The sequence below is a fragment of the Charadrius vociferus genome, unplaced genomic scaffold (genome assembly GCF_000708025.1).
Source record: "Charadrius vociferus isolate BGI_N301 unplaced genomic scaffold, ASM70802v2 scaffold129, whole genome shotgun sequence".
Lineage (NCBI taxonomy): Eukaryota > Metazoa > Chordata > Aves > Charadriiformes > Charadriidae > Charadrius > Charadrius vociferus.
Window position 1 is genome coordinate 2,794,603 of NW_009661374.1, and position 27,663 is coordinate 2,822,265.

Genomic DNA, 27,663 nt, shown 5'->3' on the forward strand with positions numbered 1-27,663 from the left:
CACATTTGTATTTTGGAAAAGTAGTGTGACTTCTACCCATGGCTCTCTTCTGTCTCTCTTAGGTGGGTGGCTTATGAGAATCCTGAGTTTACGGGGGAGCAGTATATACTGGCTAAAGGGCTATATCCCAGCATTGAGGCATGGGGGGGAAAGAATTGCAAAATATCTTCAGTTCAACCCATCATTATGGTAAGGAGTTCATTTTATATTCATTTTGCAAGCTTCTCTGAAGTATTTGGAGGTATACTTTTGCTACCAAATTTATTTACATTCTTTAAACAATCATTGATAGTAAAATTTTGTATGTATGTTATCACTGTTTAAAATATTTTTTTCCTTTTTTTTTCCCCCTCCAAACTTTTGCAGGATTTTGTTGGAAGTGAAAGGGGTAAAGTCAAGGTAAGATACTTCTCTAAGTGCGTGAAACATACTGTGTAGTGTCTGTAACATGCATAAATAAAGAAACGGCTTTTTGTCTAGTGTAACACCCAGGTATTTGCACAGAGGGTTGACTAGTCAGACAAAGACTGAGAACTGCGGGTGAAGGAAGGCTGCTTTCCAAACCCCCTAAGTAAGGCATGTTAAGGCTCAAGGAAGGTAGGATTTAATACACAGCTGCCATCAGAACTTTCTCAGGGCATAGGCAATGTTTTCATTCAGCAAGTGAGCTGTTTTGGGGTATTGGTGATTTTTCTGAGGAGCTGGAGCCCACAGCCCTCTATGCAGAGGTGCAAGTACCTGGAGTCTGTCGCTGAGGCATAGGGATCTGCAAGTTAGATGTTGTTCATGGTACAGTTGTGACTTAAATCCTTTTGAACCTAGTTCTTTGGTTAACAGTTCTGCTAATGGTGGTTGCACTAGAAGGGAATCTTGCTCACTCACAAATACTGCTGAGTTATGCTTAAAAGCTAATGCCATCTTCGTCAATAGCTAAGAGAAGGAAATGGCAGGGAGAACTTGTCTGTTCAGTGAGTTAACATATTTTTACGTTGGACTGTCTCCTGTGTGCAAGTACTAATACATAGTTTTGACAGTGAGACTAATGGGCGGCTTTTTTCATCCTTTCATAATTCTGAACCTTTTCATGTTTGTCCCATACAAAGTTACTTTTATTTTCAATTCACTCAAAATGGTGAGTGTGTCATGGAACTAGAAACCAGGGAGAAAAATCTTAGCTGTCTCATTTTGCATTCTTGATTAGTAGCATGCCTCACTGGAATCTCCTGCATGGGGATAATGTGTAAACTACGAGGAATAAAAATCTCAAGGCTGCTTATTTTCAGCTATGTGCATGAAGAATTATTTGCATCTATATATTATGTGCCTAGTAAGACTTTATCCTAAGGAAATGAAGAAGTAATGGCTTGTAGTCAACAGACTGCATCCCTCGTCAGCATGTTCCTCTTTGGAGAACGCTGTACATGCCCACACTCGTATCTCTGTTAAGAGTGAATAAAGCTAGTAGGCATGTGATAATGTGAATGACTTCTGTGTGATCAGGGTTAATTATCCTCTAACCAAATTAGCAGGTTTGCTGCTTAGATTTTTTTTTTTCTTTTTAACAAGGACAAAAGACTCTGGGTGACGTATCCTCTCTTATCCTCTGAGCAGAGAAAGAAAAACTGACATGACTGTAACTATAGCTATAACAGGCACATAAAGCCCATCTACCTTGGGAATATATACTATGCCCGTTGGCGTGCTGTCTGAGTACGTTGCCAAGATTATGCACCGTTTATGTTCTGAGAGATAGTTTTCATTTAATGGGAAGAGTATGCAATTTGGAGATTAAACGGATTAATAATCTAAAACAAAACCGTTTATGGCCCTTTAGTAAAGATGTGCCTATTCTGGCCATTCTGTGGGAATTTGAAAACCTCCTCCAGCAGGTATTCCAAGGAGCTACCTTTGTTAATGTTGTCTTAATTATTTTACATGTTACTGAGTGATTTACAGCCAGAAGTAATTTTTGGTATTGTTATCTTTCTATCTTGAACAAGGATTGCAACACTGAAGAGCTAACCAATAATATATGTAACTAAGGAAATCTGGGTGTTTTAAGTATGTTTTAATCTAGTTATAGAAGTAATGGTAGAGACATGTTAGAGAAGGCTGAAGAGTTAAATGTTTTTAAATATGTTTGTAACTTTTTAAAGGTCCAGTTATTTTCAGAACCTGAATTCAAGGGTAACTGCCAAATATTTGAAAAAAACACAAGATGTATCGATTCATTTACTGTGAAGTCTTCAAAAATTTTAGATGGCAGGTAAGTTATATTAAATGAATATCACAAAATCACTAAAATGCTAAAATTTTTTAAAAGGCAACCAGCTTTCTAACACCTGAAGTGGTTTCACATATGGGGACTTACAGAGAACAATGCTTTGCAGTTTACACATCAATCTTTAACTTCTTAGGACAAAATATTGTAAATACTGTTTCTGTCAGTAGCTCTTGCTAAAGACTGAGAAACACTAGCATCGTTTTACTTAAACAGAATTCTTAAGAGGCAATTTCTTCCCTTTCTTCCTGCAGTTGCATAGTGTATGACCAGGAAGAATTCTCTGGTAACCAGTATGTGTTAGAAGAAGGAATCTATCCTGATCTGACGGCAATGGGTTGCTCACCCCAAGCAGTTCTAAAATCTTTACAGATCATAAATATTGTAAGTAAAGCTATTAGAAGTATTGTAAAGTAAAGCTAAGTATGTTGATGACTATGACCTCCCCGTTTTTTTGCAAGAGGAAAAATACTAGGGACGCACAGACAACAGGGGAGGGTTGGTGTGGTTTGTTGGGCTTTTTTTTCTGTGCAGTAGCAGTTAAATGTCTCAGCTGCAGTCAGGTTTCTTTACCTTTGTGCTGTTTTTGCAAAGGAGAGGACATCACAGAAGCAGCTGCCTGGCATTGCTGTTCTTAATAACAGCTTACGAAAAGGCCTTCTGTGAAAGGAGTCAAGGCTGTGTCAGATAGACTCTTTATTTCCCAGTAGGAGAGACCACTTAGAGTGAGTTGAGAAATGTCAGTAGGACAGAGTGAAGAAATATCTGTACTGTGGACCTTGTTGTTTATGCATATTAAAAAAGCAGACTTAACTAAGCAACTTTGCATGAAATACATGTAATTATAAACCACTATTGCTATCATCAAGGAAACATAATTTGAGTTAATCATGAAATAATGCACCCTTCTAGATAAAGTAAAGCAACACCCACTGCCATTTGGCAAAATCAGGCAGTGTTGTTGTTATGTGTGGTGGATACAAACTAAACAACATTTACATATTTTGTAACTCCTCAGTGGCAAGGAACGAGTTTGCTCAAGTCTATAACCAATCATTATGATGGATCACTTATGGAATCTGCAAGTATCTTTTAAGATCAAAGTAATTACTAGCAAAATGTGGTCAAGAATCCAGGAACTTACGGCAATATGAAGAGATGGTACTCATTTTAAAAAAGGAGTACACTATTGACTCTCTTCTTTGAATTTGGCAACTTCATTGCACTCCACTGTAATTTTGGTAACCAGTCAGTGATGTAGCAGTTGACGAAGGAGAACTAAAATGTGTCATCCTCTTTCATGTCTCTGGAGCATTTTGATGTACAGTGTAAACAAACATCTGCAGCAAGTATGTCTGCCTTCTCAACTCTGGCTGTCCAGTAGAAAGATCCTATTAAAAATAATAGAAGCGTTTCTAGCCAAGCTTGGTGGGTGATCACTGTGAATTAAAATAGGCTCTTTTGTACATGTCAGTGTGGAATTCTTGGGTTTAAAGTGCTTCTTTCAAGCTGAAAGGATCAGCTTACTTTTGGAAGATTTATTATTTGTGATGGAGGCTGTTGTGTTGAAATAACCCTATGCCAATTCTGTGCTTCTTTAAGTTCTTCTAACTTTGGAAACTTGTTCGAGCCCTAAAATTTATCACACTTCAGACAGTAGCACAGAGCTGCATCTGTCTGCAAGTCGCTTGCTGCTTTTTCCTTCTTCAGAGGCTTCCTACCTGCAGAGAAGAGGAAAATGGGTTGTTTTTATCAGCGTTTTATTAGTAAACCAGAATATGGAGAATAAGAAGTTAGGTGGAAACAATCATATTATATTGTTCATTTTTCATAATTTTACAAAAGTTTGAACCTTGTTATTCTAAATACTGGTTTCACTGGCCAGATTTATTTTGGGACTGTTTTTTTGGCAGTGTCAATCTTAATTCCTTCCCACCATCTACCGTTCCCATAACTTTCCTCATGATTTTTCTGTGATATTTCTATACAAGAAGCACCTTTGCTATTTTCATATGTCACTATACTTCATATGTTACTATAGTTATCCAGTTAAACTCCTCTTTGCAGGGATCTATTTCTAAGGGACCATAAAAAAAGGAAATGAAAGGGATATTGAATAAACTTGGAAGTGAAAGTTAAAAGGGCTTTTATTCATAAGCTCAAGGTTTTTGTTTTTTTTTTATACCACTGTATCTTTGCTTGATTGTGCTTGCTTTGCGTGTTCCACGTGGTTGTGCTGCAGACGAAGAATAGCATTTTTCCTTCTTGAATTTGCTACATGTTCTTTTTCCTGAGCATACTATCAAAACAACTGTGAATGTGGTTTATGCTTGAACAGTCATGCTGAAAATACTTCTTTTTAATGAGCAACTCTATGAAATAACTAAATGCAGGTAAACGGGAGCACCAGCTTCGTACAGTGCAGTACATGGGCAGTACTGAAAGAAAACTCGTGAGCCGACCTTGCACTTCTCTCTGTGGGTAACGTTTTATAGAACTGTAGTGCTGCTGCTGAATCTAAAAAGTGCCCAGAGTGGAAGGTGTGGCAGAAAATTGGAGGATTTCCTTTTCTGTCTGTGTGTTTTCTTTGCAAGTAGATTATTCCTGAAGCGTTGCATATGGTTCAAGGGCTGCTGCCTGACCGGCAGCGTGTCTCAGAGTGCAGGTGCAGGTCTGTAAAAGAGCTTGAGGGGTCGGTGGCACCGCACATCATCGTGGTGTGACTGTAAATGTTGGGCTCTTTACCCAGGATGATGCATGAGAGTCTAACTGGTGTTAACTGGTAACATGGTGGGGATGAGTGTACTCTGATGTTGGAGTAAGCTGGAAGATCTGTCCTGGCATTTTCCACAGCCTGGCAGCATGCGTGCGTGCCATCAGGAAGCGTCGCTCAGCTGCTGTGCGATAAGCTGGACTGCTGCTGGGACGATGGTGACGCCCATGCAACATTGACATCTGGGCCCATAAACATCTAAAAGAAGATTAAAGAGGAATTTAAGCACTGTCGAGAAATTGGTAGACGTGAGGTCTTGCCTAACAAAGTCACGCGGAAGCACGGATATCCGCTGTGGTGTGTGTACAGAGCCGTCTCTGCCTTGGAGGGCCTGTTTCCATGCCTGAGGCCAGATGCGAGTCTGTCGAGACTTCGCGTCATATCGGGCGTTCCCGATCCCGTTGATGTGTTTCAAGCATGCCAAACACATGACAGCAGGAAGGAGCTCTTCTGGCTGTGGCGTTGGTTTTATGCAGTCGTTGCTGGAAGACTTGTGAGAAAGGGAGCGGCAGGGTCATTTCTACCTACGAGCGATCCTCAACTGTAACACAGGACACTCAGGCTTAATTGACATTACCCTGAGGGATTTCAAGCCCTTACCTCCCAGCTTCCAGGGGAAGGCCTTAATTGTGAAAGGTTATTTCCAGTCCACTACAGACACCTTGCCAGATAGGGGAAAAAAAATGGAGTCCAAGTTTCATTATCTAGAAGGCATTTTAAATGGATTCAGTGATGCAGAGAGCTCCGTGTGGGCAGAGAATCCCTTTGACATCAGAAGTGTTGTGACAGAGTGGGAGAAGAATCATCTCCCCACACCAATTTGGGGGATTCAGATATTACAGTTTTAGCTTGAGTCATGAATTTCACCTCAGAAGAATGAATTTTGAAGCTTTTGTCTAGTCAGAGATTGATGTTTCTGTAACCTACTGTAAAAGTCAGAGCAGTAAATGATAAGGCTGTCATCATTTGAAGCTGTAGAAGTCAGTATTATCTGACTGTGTATTCAGGTCCGAAGATGAAAATTCCTACAATGAGCGGGGTTTAGTGCAGTGAAAGAGGGATGTGGCATTAATTAAAACGTATGTAAAAACATACTTAAGATATTACACAAGAATCAACCACAGAGACATTTGTGTATGTCTTAAAATAAGGAAGTTTTACGTGCCATACAAGAGGATCCCTTGTGTGTTTTGTATAAGAGCTTTTTAAGTAACCTGTTGCAGAGCAAAAACATTATTCAGGGTCTTTGATCTTAAACAATCAAGAAGAAACCTCTGCAATAAAAGGGCTGCATGGAGTAACGATGTTCACAGTCACCATCTGGAGTTCTAACATCCTATAAAAGTGCTCGTTTTCCTTTTGCAGGAGCTGTCTGAGCCATGCATAGCTCTTTTTGAAAAGGTGGGTTTCCAAGGAAAGAAAATCGAGTTCAGTACAGAAATCTTAAATCTCCAGTTTCTGGGATACAGTCCTCGAATAGCTTCAGTTCAAGTCCTTGGCGGCATGTAAGTGTAAAATCACTTTTTGATTCTTTAGAATGCTGTACTTCTTCAACAGAAAAATTTCAGGTGTTAGAAAACGAGTATAAAACGAGAATATCATAATGTGTGCAGTGCATTAATGCAGTTTCTTCTTACAGAACCTTTCCACATTCTCTTTCAACATGTTATTACTGACTGGTACCCTGTGGTAGAAGTTGAAATGAATTTGAATAAAGCTTACAAGGAAACTAGTGACTTCTCTCATGCCATATTATAAAAGCCACCTTGCATAGCATCCTTAAACCCAAGTTGGTTTAGGTCTCAATCATAAAAAAATAATAATTAACTTTGTAATCTGTGTCATAAGTTCAAAATGTTTTAATAAATATTCACATTCATCCTTTTACCTGGATGTTATGGAAACAGTGGTATAACCAGATCATGATCTGGCCCCTTTTGGCATTAGTAATAGTCCCTTTTACTTCAGGAATTGGGTCGGACTCCTGGTTGTAAATCTAGCAGTTAAATTCTTTAGCTATTTTTAAGCAGTTGTGTTCACTAAATTTACTTTGGAAATCATGTAAAAACTAGTCTGTGATGAAGTTTAAAAACTGTCTTGGTATAATTTTGAGAACTACTGTGCTATCTTCTTCGTGTTCCAGCAGATCTGTTAAATTTATCTTTTTCTGTTTTTTCCTCATGTTAGCCTCTATCTCCAAGATACCTGCCCCAAGTATATGTTCAGGTTTTTTGTAAATTGAAGAGTGTGACTTATTTTTTTAACGATAGATCCAGGTTAATGTTGCTTTGCGTTTAAATGTGTTCTTTTAAAGAGGTAAATTTCCAGGGTGTGTGCTAGAGAGATGTGCTAGAGAGATGCTGATGGATAGCTTAAGACTGCCCTCAAGCGGATAGCTAATATCAGGTCTGTAGAGCAAACCATTTTTCCCCATCTGGATAAGGTGGGCAAAGGGCTTCCTTAACACACTGAACTGAAGTTTGAAACATAAAGGTCAGAAGAAAAGGTACATGCTCCGAAATCTTGTCTCCTGAAATTTCAGTGTCTTTAACCATAACCACAATATAGTTGATTCTCACTTTCCACGTGAGAATCAATAATATGATTGAACACATGAAATAATATAAAGTTAAACATCAGGTTACTTCTTTGCCAAGAACATGGTTACCGTGATTCCAGGTAATGGAGTCATAAATTGTGTGTGTTTGCTGTCCACTGAATTTATATGTTTTTTCTGGTTGATCACGGGGAAACTTACAATATGAAAATTCTCATTTCATTTTAGCAGTGTCAGCTGCTGAAAAGTGTCAAAATACAGGTTTCAGAGGTCCTTGCCCCTGCTGCCTCCCTTATTGAAGGGGTTTTGTTCTTCTCTTCCTTGCTAAGAGACATCAATTTATAATTTTCGTAGTTTCATACCTGGGGATAGATGTGTATTAGGCTGTGAAAACCAACGTTAAGGTGAGTGTGCTTTTGCTGGATATAGACATCTATTGATAAATGAGTTGGAGGAAAGGAGTTAACAGGGAAAATGTGGATAGAGTGTTCATGTACTCAAAAACCTATGGCTGTTGGACAGTCTCAGCAAATCAGTGTGAGAAAATGCAACAAATTTCACTGTATTGCAGCCTAGTTCAAAGTCTAGTTGTAATTTACTGCCTGTGCCAATAGTAGAGAAACAGAAGTCAGGTTCTGACAGGTCGCTGTCGATGTGCTTGGAAGCGTGGCTGGATGTGTGGTAGGGTACGCGAAACAAAAGTTTTCTGTATGCCTTCTTTTTTTTTTTTTCTCTCTGTCTTTTTTTCTTTCTTTTTTCTTTTTTTTCTTTCAGGTATTGGAAAGAGGAAAGGTGTTCTGAAATAAAACCCACTGTCAAAATGCCCTAGAGACCTTCACCCTCTTGCAGTTCCAGTATTTGCTTGTTGCAGTCAGCATCCCTAGTAGTTCTTTCCTGTGTGGGTCAGGCCTGTCCAAATTAAGATACACAGAACTACTGGTTCTATACGTGCAGCAATCTATCATATACAGCATATGTAGTGTATACATATGTGCTCCTTGAGGAGTAACAGTACCTCCTGAAAACAGATGATATTTATAAGTTGGGTTCTCCCTTTAAGGCAAGAAAATGCTTTGTTTCATTCAGCTTGTAATTTTTAAATAGCAGGCCTTTAAAATGTGAACTCCAGTGTACTCATCTTAATGCTGTTGATCTAAATCAGGACATGATTTTACTATTTTTGAAGACCTGTTAAAAACAGGGTCATTGGCTTTCCAAAGCTAAACACTACTACTCTGTGGGACAAATTTCTATTAAACCCATTTATTGATTCCAAAGCAAGATTTGGGAGGAAAAGCATTCTGGTTTGGTTTTGTTTTGTTTTGTTTTTTCTCCTAGATGGATAATTTACGAGCATAGTAATTACAGGGGGCGTCAGATGTTGTTATCACCAAATGAAATTCCAGATTGGTATAAAGTGAGTGGCTATTGTCAGATAGGTTCTCTGAGACCTCTACTGCAGGTGAGTAGGCTCTAACATGAGATTGTCAAGTACTAATTTATATTTTGTAATGGGTGGGGGGCTGTTTTATACATATATATATATATATTAAAAAATATATAAATGTTACAGTCTTGATGCATGTCACAAGCTTCAGAAATGGCAATTATGTAAAGAAATTGCTCTATAGTTTCATTTGTAATAAAAGCTATTTGATTATGCTACATGGCTTTGCAGTTCTACTTCTTAAACTGTTTATTAAGCATACTTTAAACCAAAGTAGAGAAGACAGCATATAAGGATTGGCTAAATTATTTTAAGAAGTAATGGCTATAACTACTATATATAAATTATTTTAAGTTATTTTATAATTAGCACCCAAACTGGTCACTGGTGTACTGTCTGTACTGTCTGCATTATTTTTGAAACAACAAGAAAGTTGGTCAACAAAATTGGATACTTCAATAAGTAGTGATTTTGTGTTGACTTAGGGGGGGAGGTCCTTTCTTGATTATTACATAGCAGAATAATTCGCAAATGTAATGCAAAATTTATTCTCATTATGTCCTTCTCATTTTGTTCTCTAAATAAGGACCATGTGATTTCGTCCAATGCTGCAGCAGTCTTGTGAGCTTTAACATTTGAGGTTCTTGCTGAGCCATATTTTATTGAGGAAACAACTTTTCTGTAATTCACAGTTTACTTGTACCTGTAACCAAATGCATTTGCTTGCTGTCAGAGCATTGCCTTTGTATAGCCTTAAGCAGAGCTAGAAATAATGCATTTTGACTGCCCTGGCTGAGAGCTTGTCTAAACAGAAATTTAATACGTAACAAGCAGCAGCATGAATGTACAGTGTAATACTTGCTGCCAGTGAAATAAGCAGCACTGCACAAATGCACCCTTAATAAAGCATCTATACAAGAAGTTAGCAGAGAGAAGCTAGTGCTGCTCTGAATTGAAAATTCTTAGCTTTCCACTGTGTGCTGATCTCAGTGCACAGGAAAGCCTAAAATTCTCCATGCAGAATGGCAAGTTCTCAAAGCTTGGCTTGTCTTAGGCGTTTACGGACTTTGGAATTAAATTCTAGAATAGAAAAGTTAAGCTTTCTGAAAGAAAGAGGGAGGCCCGGGGTTCAGCGCTGAACAGTAGTTGCTCTGAAGTTAACCAGAGCAGGATGTGTTCTGCGCTGAGACTGTGGTTAAAGAGTTGTGTTGGTTTCTGCAGAAACGTGTGTACTTCAGGCTTCGAAACAAGGAAACAGGAAAATTCATGTCAGCTGATGGAAACTTAGACAACCTGAATCTTCTCAGAATACAGGTTGCAGAAGATGCAGACTCAGATGATCAAATCTGGGTTTATCAGGATGGATTCATAAGGTGCCGGGTGAGGTTCAAGTTCAATGTGCATTTTCCCTTTTCCTTTCCAGTAGCAGGGCTTTCTGAATTCAGTTCCTACTGTATCATCTTAATTTATTTCATAGGCTTATTTCATTTCAGCTGTAATATAATGTTTTTGTAGGGGGTTGTTTCTATGTTTATTTTGTCGTTGGGGTTTCTTTATTGAACTCTGGCTTTTTCAGGTGATATAAACTAGTTGTATGATACCTTTTTTGATGTAATTGAAATTTTGAGAGATTTTAGTTATGATTTACTTTTCCCCTAAAGAATAGTAGCCTCGTAAGTATAGTCAACACCAGAAGATCATTGTCTGCTCTTCATGAGCTCCTTCTACTTTCATGCCCTCTTCCTCCATGGTAGAAATTAGTGTAATGTAGGTTATATCCTCTTCTGCATTCAGGCAAGCGTAAAGATAAAATCCTACTCTTTTGGGTTTGAGGGTTTTTTTTGGTGGTTGATTGTGGGTTTTTTTTCTGGTTATCCCTGTATTTGTCAAATTCATCCCTTTTCTCTTCCTCTGTACAAGTTTCCAAATGAAGTCCTACTTTTCTCACAGTCCATAAAACTAATCATGTGCGAATTGTCATTGAGGTGAGCAGAGGTATGCGCAGTTCATAATGTTTAAGCATGAAGAGTCTTAGGTAGGGATGCCAGCCAAAGAAAATTAAGTTACTTTAATGCTGTTAAACAGCTTGACTGCAAAGAATCATGTGAACTTTTTCTATAGGATTGTATAACTTCAAAGGAGCCATTTATAACTATGTCATCTATGCTGGAGGGAAGAATCTTACTGTTAATAAGCTAAGGCATTGTTTGGACATGTTTACAGGACACATGCAGTAGTAAAAGGGATTTATGCAGACAGCAAAATGGTGCAAAGTAAGCTAAAAGCTTTAATATCGCATACAAAAGACTTCTCTCTTGACAGTGCCTCTCAAACATTTCACTGAAAGTATTCATGTCGTGACAGTGTAGTATTACATGGCTTTGAATAAATATTCTTGTTTTTTGTCCCCATCTGTGTATCTCATCAACCAGTCTTTCTGTCTACAGAAAATACACAGCTCGCTCTGTATAGCAATTGGGTAGCTTAGTGTGGAGTGCAAGCTGGCAACATTGATCTTAAATGATGGAACTCTTACAGAGTTCTGCTGTCTTTCTGTTGAATGGCAGTAAATGTATTTTGCACAAAAATTTGGTTTTCACCACATTTTAAAAAGAAAATGAAGCTCATGAGTGGGTAGGTGCGTGCACGTAGGCAGAGACAGGTCACTGGAAGAACTTGTGCTTTTCTTGCTGTAAGCTTAGGTCATCTCACTGACTCTGAGTCACGGTACCTTGAGGTATGCCTGAAGTTTTCAAGGAAGGGCTGTTCTAGGTAGGTGGGATAACCAGTAAGCAGGTTATGAAAGTAGTTCTGCTCATTTTGTCAGAAACAGGTAGGAATAGCAGATACGAATTCAGGTCTCCCCACTCTTCACGAGTTTCTTGGAGATGGGTGATGTAGTGGCCTGGATACAGATGAGAATTTCAGAACTGCAGAACTAAACCAACCGAGTTCAATTCTAGGTTATGATAGTAAGTAGTACTACTTTTTCAAAACTGTCTATTTAGTAATTTAGAGCCATATCAACAATGGCAGATAGGTGTTTGTTTAATCTGCCACTGAAGTCCATTCAGAAGTTACAAGGTGGCTTGTGGTGATCTATTGAAAATCACTTTTCACACAGAATAAATGAAATGTACTACTAATACAGCCTTAATATTCTTTTCAAGGAAGCTTGATTTTTGCCAGTTCTTTTTTTAACCATAAAGACAAAGGGGGCAGTTTGAGGGATTATACGATTGAAGCTTCTGCAAACATAGGGAAGGATAAGGAGAGCATCAAATAAAACCAGTAGTTGCCTATCAGATTATTTTTAATTTTTTTTTTTTTTTTTAGTAGTAGTAGTTAAGATTTGGAACTGCTTGCCACAGAAGCAGGGTGTACATGTAAAAAGGATACATTGATCTCAGTGGAAAGTGGCTAACAAATTCACATATGGGACGGAAACTGTCCAGATATTACAGGTACCAGCTCTGCATGGAAAAGTCTCTGGACTGGAAATTGCTGTAGACTGGGAGAGTTTACCAGGAACATAATGCATACAAAAGCAGAGCGAATGTAATCTTCCATAGCATCTGTTCTTGGCCACTGCTAGAGGCAGGTGCTAATTGCACCTTTTGATCTGATACAGCATGGTTATTTTAATGTTCTTATGTAGTGGAGAGTGTCAGCAGAAACAGGAACAAAAGAAAAATAAGTAGTCTTGAGTTTGGGGCAAAAATACATTCCTTTAGGGAAAGTAGTTCCTAGATTCCGTTCGCACCTGCTGACATCTCTCCTATCTGATCAAAACCCAGTGGATACTAGAAGTAAGGCCTTTTGAATAATTGCTGTTTCCTTTCTGATGATACAGATGGCAGAGGATTGCTGCTTGACAATTGTTGGAAATCTTATAACTCCTGGCTCTAAACTCGGTCTGTCATTTGAGCGAAATGAAGACAAACAATATTGGCATATTCGTCCTGATGGCAGGATTTATAGCAAGATGAAACCAAACCTGGTTTTAGATATCAAAGGTAAGCAAATGTGTTATCTCATTACATTGTGTCTTAATTACATGGTATTTACAGTGGGATAGGCACTAAACGTGCCTATAAATTAAGGATGGTGTTATAGTTACTTTAATGTAGAATCAAAAAAGACCCGATTAGCTAGTCTGACCTCTTGAATTATACAGGCCTTAGGACTTAATTTCATTTTTCCTACATAGAGTTTAGTAACTCACAGTACTTGCTTATCTTGTATTCCCAGTGTCCACTCACTCTAGATATCCTCAGTTAATTTTAGGTGGCACTGGGTGATGTGAATGTAATTATTTAAAAATGCTGAAGCAAGAAAAAACTAGCTTCTCATTAACTTTCATTTGTATAGAGCAAATTTTCTTATATAGTAGTTGTAGATGTAATAGCCAAAGGATATTGGGAAAGCTGTACACTGCTGTACACTGATGTGATTAGATGTAAAAAGCTTTTTCATTTGTTTATTAATGGCTATACCTTTATTGTGAACATGAGATTCTGCCATAGCAGCCTATGGTCTGTGCACACTTGATGCGTGATTTACAGTCACTTTTGTCACAGCAATTTGATTCATGTAGATACTGTTTCTGAACTTTGTTTTCATAGTTTCACAGAACGTCTGAAAAAGCAGCAAATGGAATGATTGGCAGAATTAGCATAACCAGGTGTTCTTACATAACTGCATTTTCGGATGGGGGGAGTAATCATTTTCTGTAGCTGTTAATTTTTTTAGCTCTTTTAAAACTAATTTTGCATTGATGCAATGACATTAATTGCAGTAATGACAAAAAAAACCCCACAAACAAACAAACAAAAAAAACCCCACAAAAACCAACCAACCAAAAAACGCCCAAACAAAACAAAAAAAAAAGATTCAACAGTCAGCACTTTAGAACTAAAAAGGACATGACTATCAGAACTGTGAGAAAAGGGTTATCTAATGTCTGACCATAATACAACACTGGCACAGATAGTCACAAATTCTCTTTACTTCCACAAAAAGCTAGTGATGATTAGTCATAAACTCACCCAAAAAAATCCAGTTCAAGGGAGCATCTGTAGTCACAGTGACTCTGCATACCTGTTTCTAAATTCAGTTCCGAGTTGCATCAAACAAGGAGAAATAGTATTGTGCTGCCTTGTCTTCAGTTAATCATGTGAAAAGCAATTATGTATTCTGCATTTATAGTTGAAGAACTTCACAATGGATGCGTCTGGTGATGAAAGTATAGATGCACTCTTAGTTTAAAAAAAAAAAGTTAATCTGTATGGTAAATATGAAAGAGGTAGGTACTTTTAGCTTTTATTTGAGAAAGCCTGGTAGGAACATTACCTGTTTCTGCCAATTCTGCTGATCCATTCTTGACCACAAATTGAGCATTAATGAATTCCTCAGCAAATGAATGCAGTTGTTCAACTGCGCAGTTACCAATGCCACCTTGTGGATATACCGGCGTATATCCAAAGCCTTATCCAGAGCACTGCTCTAGCAAAGAAAATACTCTCTTGTTCCACTGGAAAAAATCCCATCTTTCCCCATTCTAACATGTTCACGTTCTATCAGACGCTGCTTACAAAATATTTTTTGCGCTTGCAGTGATAACTGAACTATGTAGCTAATGGGGTTTTGTTGTAGCTGCTGGTTAGTTTTTTTTCTTGTGGGAGTATTTGATCTGATATTCCCTTCTTTTCACTCTCTTTTTGAAGGACTTTGCAAGTATTTCTACTGCTTTTTAGTTACTGCCTAGTGATGGCAAGGAGAGAAATCACGTTGGTGTTAACCTTCCCAGAGACCTTTCTGATTTGGGACAGTGGCACCAGAATGTCTCCCCCCAAAATCCTGAAGCGGAGATCAGCTAAGGTGCTTGAGATGGCATTTTCTTAGTACAAGAGCTGCTCTTGAATGTGCCTGCCCATACAGAACTCCGGGTGCCCGGCATATTTCTTTCTGAGATCTGCTAGAATCTGAATCTGTATTGGTTACACCCATGACAAGCCTTCAGCTGCCAGGCTTGTCTTTTGCTCACCACAGGAGGGTGAGGCTATAGGGGTGCGGGATGAAAGATGGTGTCCATAGGAGTCTCCTGGTGCTCTGTATAAATAGTTGGCTCAGGTGGCTGCTTCCAGTGGGAATGCTACCTGCCATTGCAGGTGTGTTGCACTATATGAGATGCATGTGTCCTATGCTTCTGCAGTCTGTACTAGAGAAAAAAAAGAGTCATATCTGACTGCAGCTCGAGTTGAAGGTTTATGTGCTTCCAAGTTTCTTAAGTCAGAATACTAATGGTGCTTTTCTATGGGAACATGTTTGGCATTGCATCAGGTGAGTAAATTAAGCCCCCCCAGGAAAGGGTTATATTTTGCCTTCAGGGATGTTCAGGTGCCAGTGGAAACAGCTGAACATTGGGTCATACTCTGTGTATGGCAACTTGTGATGCAGCTGCTCAAAATACAGGATTGCAATGGTTAAGAGTAAATGAGTATCAGACTTTGTCCCTGGTGTGGTCAATGCTCCTATTGTCTGTTAGCAGCAGGACTTATTTCAACGTGTGAACATCATCCTTAGTGATAACTGGCAACTGTTGAGGGGAAACTGAACAGCCAAGTTTGACTTTTGGGAAGTGACAGTCTTACAGGAGCTACTACTGACTGTGTTGCCGTGTTTCGTTCCTTTCCCGTCTAGGCTGAAAAAGCTGAGGGGAGGCTGAAGGGGTGGAGAGTAGCCAGCAGCCTCCCCTGTTTCAAACTGAATTCCAATAGCGGGTGGTGATGAAAATCAGTTTGTCTTCTCAGTGTCTTGAGGAGAAGAGAAACTGTCTACACCAGCACTTCTTAGAGTTGCTCTGAAACCTAGAGTGCGTGTCTCTTATTTCAAAGATAATCTATGCTCTCTGAAATTTTTCTTTACAGGGGGCGCACAATATGATCGTGACCATGTTGTTGTCAACACAGTCAACGAAGAAAAGTTAACGCAGTGTTGGGAACCACTAATTGTATAAACCCAAACAAGCAAAGATGATCTTTCAATTGGCCACTGTTCTGGACACTAGAATCGGCACTGACGTCTCTGAAGGATACAATGAGAGTTTTGTCTTTTCTTTGCAGTTTTACAAAGAACAACCAACAGAATGATTTCACCTCTCTATCTAAGATTATTATCCCTATAAAAGCTTGAGTATCTCTCAACCTTTTTTTTTTTTTTTTTTTTTAATCATTACAACTCAATACAAGGTAAGGAGTGGTAGTTATGCCTCGGGCTAGAGTAGACGAACTAAAGGTGGGAGAGACCCCATGGAGTTACAGTTGTGTCAGTGAGTAGTTAATCCAGAATAGTCAATAAACATAATTTTAAATTATTTTTAAAAGTGTTTTTTAACTGAGAGAAGGGCTAAAAATAATTAAAGCTTATTTTATAAAGGACAGGAGTGCAATGTGTATGTGGGTATAGCAACTTGGACCTATGGGATGTAGTATAGAGAAATATTTACTACTGGAAATTAATATATTTGTTTCACTGGAACAAAGTTATGTTTACTGAAAGTTTAAAGACTGCTAGCACACAGCACATCCAAAGAATTTTTAACATGTGGCTTCAAATATAGTTAGTATGCTAATTTAGTGAGTCCTAAATGAAATAATTCTAGATTTTCTCATGTAGAGAGATGATGTAAATTAGTAGATGTTTGTTAGAAAAGAGAGGGGTGGCAAAAGGATGCATCGGAATGTGAAGAACTTGCCCATTTGCTAGGCTGCCTAACTTTTTGAGTTATGGGTATTTTACTATTTTGCCAAGTCAAATTTTTTACCTTTTAGAACAGATCCTGAACTCCAGAATCATATAGAAAACAGGAATTCTTAGGGAAAGTGTCACTCTACGTGACTGCAAAAGCACCTAAGCACCATGGTTACGAAGTTTTTCAGCCACTGCCGGTTGGGCTTACCAGGGAGAATGCCAGACCCCCAGGGGTTTCTGGTGATGCTGGAGAGCAAGGTCTGTGGTGGGCTGCTGCCTCCTGGGCAGAACTGTCAGGCTGCTCTAGTAAGGGGTATAGCCGAGCCTGGATACGTGCCCAGTCACAAGGGCTGTGCCCATTCAAAGTAAGCATTACTGGCTTAGTAAAGGGCTTGTGACAAGATACACTAATGATTGCAGGAGGTTCTTCTGTTGCCCTGCTGTTAATCTGGTTTTCTTAGTTTTCCTTAAAAATGTTGGCAAAAAGGTAAAATACAAAGTCTTGTACTATGCTGCTGTGTTTTGTTCTGGCTTAGACCAGTGTTATTACAAGCTGCTCCTAGGAGCATCCAGGCCTTTGTCTTGCATAGTAAGTCTGTTTAAAATTAACACTTTCATTACTATTGCATTGCCTCAAAGGATACTGGTGCTTTTATTGTTACCACCCTAGAGGAAGTGCCTTACTAATTTTCCTCCTTTTGTACAGACGTACTGAAGTTTTGTTGCTCTGAAATGTGCTGCTTTTAGTTCTTCATAGAAAATGTTATTGGTTCCAAACAGTGGTACTTTGTCATGTTGATGTGCTCTTGCTATATATATAATATAGCATTTTACAAATAAATTTAAGTTAGGTAACTTTTATTGAAATTATTTTTAAAGGTACAAAGCTGACATTTTACAGTTCATTTTGCTTCTCTCTTGTGCCTTTCTCTGTCCATAATTCCTCTGCAACAGCTGGCTAATGAGGAGTGAATGCGTGGTGTGGAATAGCTACAGGCTCTGAGGAATGGATGCTTCTCCTATACCAGCGTGTGTTCAGTGCATTTGTACATGGGGCCACAGTTCACATGGCTGCTGCTTCTGTCCCCCGGTGGGAGCACTGCATGAATCGCTTTTCCGTCACTTTAGCTGCACCACAGTAAATGTGCAGCTCGCAATTAAGAGGTTACCATTTTCCTTCGATGTATCTGCATAATTGCAGGGGAAGTTTAAAACCAGACCAACAGACACATACCCCTCAAAGCACTTCATTAGCACCAGCAGCGATAGGGGGCATAGAAAGAACGGGGTCTCCTGATTACTGACAAAATTATGTCTAGCCTATCTGCACAAATGCTGTGCCAGGAGTTAGGCAATTAGAATAATTATCAGTTACAGATTGATTTTGTTCCATGTTATGCCATGAGATTTGCTATATCAAGATTAAAGTACTGGTCTTGAGACAGCAGTGTGGCCATTTAATATAGGAGAAGTGTAGAGATTCCGAGAATCATAGAATGGTTTAGGTTGGAAGGAACCTTGAAAATCATCGAGTTCCAACCCCCCTGCCATAGGCAGGAACACCTCCCACTAAACCAGGTTGCTCAAAGCCCCTAGAATGAACTAGATTGAGTAATAATATATATTAATACAAGGTGAACAGAAATAGGAAACGCCAAATTAAAAAGGACAGCACAAGTTTCATGTGGACAATTAGTGTGCCTCACCATTTCAGGACTTACCTAAAACATCTGCAAAATAAAAGCTCCAAAATCTACAAACCGAAAATGCTGCCAGCTGTTCCTCTTATCCCAAGGGCAAGGGGTGTTCTGCAAAAGTCTCAACTCCATTCTTAACATGATTCTCATGTAGAAATACCTACGGGACATTAGTATTTCTTGTATGCGTATTAACAGGCAGAGTATGAAGGAACAAGAGAGGCTTTTCTAAAACAAGACTTTTTTTTTTTTTTTAAATTATGCATCCTGTGTGAGCTTTTAAAGAAGAAACAGTTGCTACGTACCAATTCATGTTCAAGTGTAATTTACCAGTAAAGGACCAACGGAGGGCAAAATAGTGATTAGAAATACTTTATTTTTTACTAATTACATCAATCACTGTTTTTCCACGTGCATGTCCTCCTTCCAATTTCAGAAAAGCCTTTGGAACTTCAGAAAAAGAGAAGACTTGATCGATAACTGGTTGAATCTACAGAATAAAGAAAAAGTGATCCTGTATTAGGAATAAAATAACGTATCACCTTCACACATCAAAACTGTACTAAGAAAGTGGAGAGGTTTCTTTATAGTATTTAGGGCAGAAGTTGCCAAATGCTGTAGTCTCTAATTTTTAACTTTTTTTCAGGGACCCCTCTGCATGCAGTAGAATGCTTTCTGCTGCTCTTTGCCCAAGTTTTGAAACATCTCTACTAGCACAGTTTGGAGCCCCCACCTGAGACTTCACAATAAAGTCACCATGCAAGGCTCTAACTTCTAAGTCCCTTTTAAAGATGACATTGTGCTTCGGTTGTTTGTTGTCCACAATGATACACTGAGGAAAAGGAAGAACGCTTTTTTCTCATATTTCTTTACTGGTTTTCTTGTTAAACCCAAGAATTTTCAAAAGGTCACATGTTCTAAAGATACCTATGAAGCTAGTGCCTGTCTGCATCAGTACTTGCCTCAGTACCCTTAAAAGACTCGGCGACAAATGAAGTAAAAAAAAAAAGTCCACAAACATTTGTTGCTGAATCATTTAGATACACTTCAAAACTCAGCCACTGTGTATTCCAATAGGCATACATCATTAAGCCCAGCTTGCATCAACTGCTATTTTGGCATTAATTTTGTAGAGTAGCTGTCTGGATTGTTTCAGACTAATTTCTAATAATGAAGGTGAAACTACCCTATTCGCTGTCCCCATTATTAAGTAAGGAGCCCAAAACCCCTATGAGCATTTTCTTTAGACATCATAGTGTACCAACAGAGGCAGCAGAAATCCCAGCTCCTTCTGAAAAATACTTGTTACTGCCTGTCCGTGGGAAGATTTTTTTCTATCACGTTCTGCATCAGCCTTCCTAAAGGGAAAATAAGATCTGGGTACAAAAGTACCTCCCGCACCCCTTCCCAAAGATCCTGCCTACCCTGAGGTTAGTCTCTTGCCTTGGACCCCGTAACACCAGCCCAGTGCATGTTCTTGCATTGATGAACGGATGCTAATCCTCTTACCAGAGGAAAGCATAAACAGTAGATGAGTCTGCAGCTAGCTCTTGCAGTGATGAAGATCTGAAGTAACAAAGATCCAAACACCCTATTTATGGTGCTTAGAAAAAGATCCTTGTTACTTGTGTCAGTGAAAAAACATCTTCAGTTTTTTTCCTCACAGCTACTACCGAGCACTTTATCTTGTTGAATACTCCAAAACTGGTAAGTGCCCTCTCCTGGTAGGACATACATCTCACTAAATAGAAAACGAATACAACAGCAATAAAGAGACAAACAATTTGCCAGCATCAGAACAGTGCCGTCTTTCAAAAGGCTTGCTTCCTTTTACCAGAAGGCAAGGGGGTAAGTATTTGGACATGCTGCTCAGAAGATGCAAGTGCAGCACTACCACAGAAAGGTTTTCCTACGCACACATTTCACAAGCAGCAGCACCCGACCACCCAGCACCCTCCCATGCTTCGCAACAAATGCAATCTGATAGTTGTCTGTGCTCATGTAGGTCCTTTTCTCAACTCACTTAATTTTCTTTATTCATACACAGTGCCTTACCTTGAAGCCCATGCTTTGCACTAAGTAACTACTGGCTTTGCTTATAACAGTAATCCAAGACATCAATAATCATAACTACTGGCTTTGCTTATATCATAACAGTAATCCAAGACATCAATAATCTATTACACTGCAGTATCTCCTAATCTTGTCCTTAGATTTGCCTTTTTATTTTTGTCAAGGCAAGCTTAGCAGTAGTGTAAAACTTTACATGGCAGAAAAATAGGAATGAGTGAACCCCCTTCCAAAGAAACAGTCAGAAGTAACAGGCAAATCACTATGACAGCAACTGTGCAAATAAATATATTCAACCTTGCCTCAAACTTGCCCTGCTGCGGGGTACAAGGCTGGGTAATGTCTTCCCCTTGTTCTGCCAGGACAATCCCTGTAAACAACCCTCTAGCACAATGAAGAGTAACACCCAGCGGAGGAGCCAGAAAGATACTGGGTAACACCTGCTGCTGCTCAACTGGGGAAGAAATGTGGGGAATGAATGATGAAGTTCAAGACAAAATCATGTTTGGTCAGCATCCAGCACAGAATGGAAATGTCATCACGGGCATCAGCAAAGTCAGGGGCATGGACTCAGGGCAGCAAAAACACTGGATGAGATAATGGTTTTGGGTAAACTGAGCACCCGAGCAAACTGCAGCTGCTGTGACTATCAGCAGGAGGAACGTGCTGCTGATCAGTAGTGACTGTTTTGAGGAAGACGAACCCTTGCTTTCATAGCAGAAGCCTGGGAAAAAACAATGCGGTAACCTTGTTGAGCCAAGCACGAGTGCAGCACTTGTACAAGTACTTACTGTTAATGGCAGTTACATACAAAGCTGTGCTTCAGTTAAGGAAAAAAAAAAAGAAAAGAATACAGAAACTCGGCCTGCTGGAGCATGGACACAGATGACCCAAGCAGGGCAAGAGGCTGGGAGGAGGGGAAAGGTATTCGGGGAAGAAAGCAGTGTGGCAGCACAAGGGATGTGAAGCACAAGGGATTCTGGGGAAGGGCAGAAGTTAATTTCGGACACATGCAGCAACTGAGAAAAAATGAACAAGATACTTCAATGTTCTGACACCTGCAGTCATTTATTGTAGGTTGCAGCTTACAACCCTGACAGAACAAAGTAGGTTATGTCCCCAGCCTATTAGGTAAAGTTCAAAGCATCGCGTTTGAAAAGTGGTGACACAGGGATTCAGGGGAACCCTAAATTCAGCCTCCCAGTTCAAAACACGGTGTGTATGGCAGCCACCACACACTCAAAGCCCATCTGCTACATTGATGTAACCTCTAGCTCCATTTAACCGCTGGCTTTAGGCAGTGCTATAGAGAGACATGAATACTAAATTGATGATCCTGACAATCTAGAGCATTAAACATTTTATCTGGCTGGCTGGTCAGTCCCATTGTTTGAATAACCCTGAAAGGGCTGACCATGTTGCAGCACAGTGATTCACTCAGCCTTTACCATAATCCACTGACTAAGATAAAATTTCTTCCTGTGAACAGACAAACAAGTAGGGGAGAGTCTGCTGTTTGTTGAATGTGTGATAATAAATGGAGATTAACTGGATAATAAAAACACTGCCTATTTACAGCTACACATCAGTTCCTTGCCAGAGGACACCTATTTGTTCAGGGAAAAGGGATTAAACTAAAGTCTGGGAGAGAAAGGATTACACACACACGCATTGAAATGTTTATCTGAAAACAGATTGGGCCTGAAAGGTATTTTCTTCCTCTTCATTCTCTCCTATGCAGGACATACTATATCTCAGGTCTCTTGAAATGAACTCATGTGTTTGGAAAAATAAAGAGAGCAATTGCTGATGCTGATTAAGGCTATCCTACACAGAGCACAGAAGCGCTATCACAGGCAATCCAGGTCCTAATGCAGCAGGCAGGGAACAGGCACTGGCAGGAGTTGACTGGTCAGCAGGACACACTCCCTCTTAATGGCAAATTCAAGCCCACCCTTGGGGGCCCCCATTTCTGTGGTAGCAAGGACACAGTCTGAATTTATCAGGAGGGGACAAGCGAGAAAACATGAAGTGAATGAAGACAGCTTTGATCCTCGTATTGGCAACAACTCGCTCCCGTGCGTGTGGAGCTGCTTCAAGCCGCTGGAGGGAGAGCTAGAGCCTTGAAATTCTCAGGAGAGAGATCAACCGAACCCCAGCGGCCCTCAGAGCACGCCTAGCTCACAGCGGGAAAGAAAAAAAGTCCCCTCTCTCCAAGGGCAATGACAGTGCACTGGCTCTCCCCCAGGTTTGTAAAGGATGGCCGTGTCAAAACTGCAGGGCAGCCTTGCTTTGCAGAGTGCCTCCCAGCGACAAGAGGCTTGAATAGAAATCATTACAAAGAACAGTCCCTGTCCTGTAACTAAATGTTTAGTTACCTCTTCAGGACTTAATTGTCATCTCACAGAAAACATGCTGTTTCGGGACACTGCTCTTTCTGTCATTTCTTCCCTTTAGCTGAACATCTCCTTCTCTGCTGTACTCAAGTTTCATGTTCTTTGGGTCTCAATCCCACCCTTTCCTTCATCCGTCCTTCCCCTTAAAAAGGTGTGCAACAATGTATGCTGAGCTTCAGATTGCTTGCCATCATTTGGTTCTAGAGTCAACCCTCACTGAAGACAAAGATTAAAGTTCTTATCTTCTGGAACAGCTGGCTCTGGTCTCATGTTGCATGGGTAGCTTTGCAACTATACAGTACTATGTTTTTGATTAACTTGTATTTCAGAAAACATGCAGTTGCATCCCAGAGCACATTAAAGGACACCAGGTACTTAATATTTCTGTCCCAAATGCCTAACAGAAGTAAAAATGATCCACCGATCCAGTCTCAAACCTCGTAAGAAGATGGTGGTGCAGTGGTTAAGGCACAGGAATGGAAGGCATGTGTCCTGGGATCTACTCCCACAGCCATCTTACAAACAACTGTATTACCAGGTTTTGTTTGGTTTTCAAGCCAAGGTACATTCTTTCCATCAAGCCTCTAACAGCAGCCCACAGTAACTCACAAGTATCATCTACAATTGTTAAAATGCTAGAAGATAAAACCCAGTTAAGCAGGCTATCAGGGTATGGTTTGGAGTGCAAAAGAGGCTTAAAAAATCTCTAGTTCATTAATTAGCTATGGCAAAACAGCTTCTACAGAACACAATGAAGAGCAGTAAGAAACTGGAACAAGCCCAGAATTGTAGTGTGTGCCAGGTTAGCCCACGCTTGAATCAGTAGAAGTGAGGAAGCTCCTGGGTTTAGTTACCTACTGAACCATGCTGAAAAACTTACTAACTAAAGGAAAGAGCAACTCTCTCTTCTGGAATCCCCTAGCAGTCACGTTCATGGTGGTTGTCCTGATATTTGTGCTGGTAATTAAATCAATCTGGGGCAATGCTACCATATAATTAAGACAGAACAAACCTTTGTACAGTTATATATATATGAGTGTATATATATTTATATATGAAAGCATATTATATATTTTATATATATTAGAAGAATAGTCCTGCATGTCCCCAGGTCTCAGCAAATTAAACTCACAACAGACAAGAGCTGTGCTAGACATAATTCCCTCCTACACAAGGAGAGACTAGAACACCAAACACTAGGACTGAATTTCTACAGAATATGCAATTACATCAGGCTGAGGCAAAACATTTGATTAAATACCTGGTCCATGACAAAATTTTTCCAGACCTCATCATGGTTTATGTGAACTTACATATTCAAACCCTATCTCTCCACAGTATGTAAAATTTCCATTAGTCTTCTTCACAGACATTTTCTGGTGTAATCACACAGCACTTTCATAAAGAGCATAAGCAAGCTACCATGGCCTGGAGGAAGAGGAGCAGATGTGTTTTAATAAAAATCACAGTGGTTTTTTTGGTGGCCGTGGCAAAATGCAGATAGAGATTCCTTTTGGAAGAGAAAGGACTCAACAGAGCTCTTGGCAACCTCTCCTTGATCAACGTCTCTGGGCTTTCGCCAACCAACCTGGCAAGCAAAAGCACTGCAACAAGACAACACAAAATTAAAAAAAAAAAAAAAGACAGGAAAAAAAATGTGCAAGCTTTGCAATTTAGCATGGAGAAAGATGGTTGTCAGAAAGAGGGTGAGTGACTAAAGAGAGAATTTAGACATTTAAGTATAGAATTGCTACCCTAGTGTTCTTTTTCAGATAGGGAGAATAAAGCGCGCACCACCCAAAGGCAAGTCACCTTGGGTACCTTAAGATACCTTAGCACAGCCATACAGACAAATACTGGAATTACTGCAGAGAAGGCCACATCTAGAGATGCCAGATTTGGAGAACATTCAAGGACTCATTATGTTACATTAGCTCTTTGATATTCATACTGATGGGAAAAATCTGCAACAGTTGTGCAACAAAGGCCAGGGGAAAAGTTACTTGCAGAACTGTAACAAGATGAATTGGAAGCAAATCAATACACATGGGTTAGGATACAGAGTCAAAAAGCTGTGATAACCTCTGCTAGCAGGAAGAATGTAAGCCATCTTAAGTCACTGCCATCCAAGCAACTCAAAACCCAGGTAATGCCAAAGTGGATGACCATATCCATTTGTGTTATTTGCTTCCTGAATAGCAAAGACAGACTAGCAATAGAAAACAACTGCATTCCACATTTTAACAGGGTATCTCAGAGCAAATCACCAGAGGTGGACAAAGGGCATTGGCCCTCATTAGCAGATAGAGAAATTATGGTAGCAAAAGGTTATGTGATTTGTACAGCATTGCACAGGAAGACAGCAGCAGGGCCAAAGAACAGTCAGCATCCTGTCCTCCAAACCACAACAGCAGGTGCTAAGTCCAAAGCAATCCAGTGTCTTCAGCAAAATGTATTGTCAACATTACACACAAATTACATTAATATAGGCATGCAATCATTTTTCTTATGTGTGCCTGTCCTGTAACATTTATCTAGAAAGCAAACACCACAGAGAATGATCTATTGTTCAGCCTGGAGAAAAGAAGGCTCCGGGGACACCTTATTGCAGCCTTCCAGTACCTAAAAGGGGCCTAGAGGAGAGCTGGGGAAGCACTTTTTACAAGGGCATGTAGAGATAGGATGAGGAGGAACGGCTTCAAGCTGGAAGAAGGGAGATTTAGATTAGATATTAGGAAGAAATTTTCACTCTGAGGGTGGTAAGGCACTGGAACAGGTTGCTCAGAGAAGTTGTGGATGCCCCATCCCTGGAGATGTTCAAGGCCAGGCTGGATGGGGCTTTGAGCAACACCTGAGGTGTCCCTGCCCACAGCAGGGGGGGTGGAACTTGATGATCTTCAAGGTTCCTTCCAACCTAAACCATTCTATGATTCTATTCATTTCATGATTGGAGACCCTACTTGTCCTTCAGCTTTCCTTCTGCAAAATCAACTTTCACCCATCAGCCCATCTGGTCCAACTCTGCTCTGAAGGAAAGAGCATTAAGCCACCAGAAATACTGCACACACACCTGTGCTGCATTAAATGGCACTGAATTAAAATGAAAATTTCAAATTTCTGTAGGGCTGCGTGTTAACCCACATCCTATCATGGTCCAGCAGGAACATACAACATACTTAGTGCTCCCCCTTACGACACTAAGGAGTCTCTTGAGCCTGCCTTCCTCCATCAGGCTTTATAAAAGGCAATGTAAGTGCTCAATTATAAGTTACAGGCTTTTTGCAAACTTAAGTAGTTAAAAGAGCTTGGTATATTTTCACCAAGGACGAAATGGCACATCCTTAGAAAGGAGGAAAAAGTTAAGTAAGTAGCAAAACCCAAGATAGTTAATCTTAAATCCACAACACTGACCTCAACAAACTACTTTCCTAACAAGCCTTTCAGTGACAGTGCTGGCAGCAGAGACCGGTGACGATGCTTCAGCGAACAGTATGCCAGTAGATCTGTGACCTGAACTAAACGCTCTGTTGATTTCAGTTGGTTTTAGATGAGAACCTTGTAATTCACCAGGAACATGCTGCCATGGAAAGAGACCCCCAGCTTCTGACATGCGCTTCATCAACTTATTTGGTAGAGCCCATATTAAGCCAGTCCTTACTGGCTCGTAATTAACTGTCGGAGTTCAACCCACAACAGCGACTTCCCAGCAGTTTAGAAAGTAGCCAGTATCTCTAAAATTTGACAAGGAAATACTTGACTTTCTCCATGCCCCCTGCTGTTGCAGCAGTCTCCCCCCCCAGTCTCCCAGTCTCACAATAGCCTCTTTGCAAGACATCTACAAGACAGAGAAAACAGCTCATAAACTGAAAATGGTTTTACAATCCTCAGAACTCAGCTGATGTGCAGGTAAATTACAAAAGGAAAATTATTCTCTTTCCTTGCACTACCAGCTCATCAAATCCTCTCCTTCTCCCCATTAAAAAAGGCTGTTAAAAGTACTCCTCCTCATAGCTGACATTTTGCAAATCTCTATTCCTTGCTGCAAAGATCATCCGTGTGAAAACCAAGTATCTTTAAACAAAATGCCCTTTTTGCTTATTCTTCATCCACTGAAGGATTGAGAATCCTTTTGCTTTCACAAAGGAAGATGATGAACTCATCAGAACTAAAAATCTGTATTGGTGCAAAAGCACTAAAAGAAAAAAAAATTGTCAAATCAACATGATCTGTAACTGCTTCAGGGGTATGCTCTTCAAAGCTTCACTTACTGTAACATCTCTTTAAACCTTCAGCTCTTTTTAATTTCCTTCATTTAAATCCCCTCCATGACTTATAGTTTCCTGAAAAAAGGCTCTCCAATTGCTCTTCTATTCACGTTTCATACAATCCCAAAATTAAGATGTCTATAACAGAAAAGATGATTCACTGAAATTTCAAAATAACTAAATCTGCATTACTCAAAACTGTATTCACTCAAAACTGTGTTCAACTACATGAGGTCACTTTGCTGGCTTCCCCAAGTCTTCTTGCTACACTGTTAATTGCTTTGTGGTTGGTTTTGTTTTTTTAAAATTCTCACTTATTCCCTCCTATTCAAATACAAACATTTCTTTTCACTTAGTTATGGGAAATTATGATACACTTCCTCCAGTAATTCTCTCCTGCCTTCTTTCCAAACACCTGCTCTTCC

At 39.8% G+C, this 27,663-nt stretch overlaps 2 protein-coding genes across 2 annotated transcripts in view; one reads left to right on the forward strand and one right to left on the reverse strand.

Moving 5' to 3' along the window:
* AIM1 (absent in melanoma 1) overlaps positions 1-16,076 on the forward strand; it is a 43,001-nt gene extending 26,925 nt beyond the window's left edge. The window contains exons 13-21 of the mRNA XM_009893847.1: positions 63-189; positions 367-399; positions 2,157-2,266; positions 2,536-2,665; positions 6,420-6,559; positions 8,950-9,073; positions 10,280-10,438; positions 12,912-13,074; positions 15,988-16,076. Of these exons, the coding sequence (XP_009892149.1) occupies positions 63-189; positions 367-399; positions 2,157-2,266; positions 2,536-2,665; positions 6,420-6,559; positions 8,950-9,073; positions 10,280-10,438; positions 12,912-13,074; positions 15,988-16,076 (1,075 nt within the window). The remainder of the gene's footprint in view (positions 1-62; positions 190-366; positions 400-2,156; positions 2,267-2,535; positions 2,666-6,419; positions 6,560-8,949; positions 9,074-10,279; positions 10,439-12,911; positions 13,075-15,987) is intronic.
* Positions 16,077-18,880: 2,804 nt separating this feature from the next.
* Positions 18,881-27,663, reverse strand: part of RTN4IP1 (reticulon 4 interacting protein 1) — a 27,761-nt gene continuing 18,978 nt past the window's right edge. Inside the window, exon 9 of the mRNA XM_009893849.1 lies at positions 18,881-18,997. Within this exon, the coding sequence (XP_009892151.1) occupies positions 18,881-18,997 (117 nt within the window). The remainder of the gene's footprint in view (positions 18,998-27,663) is intronic.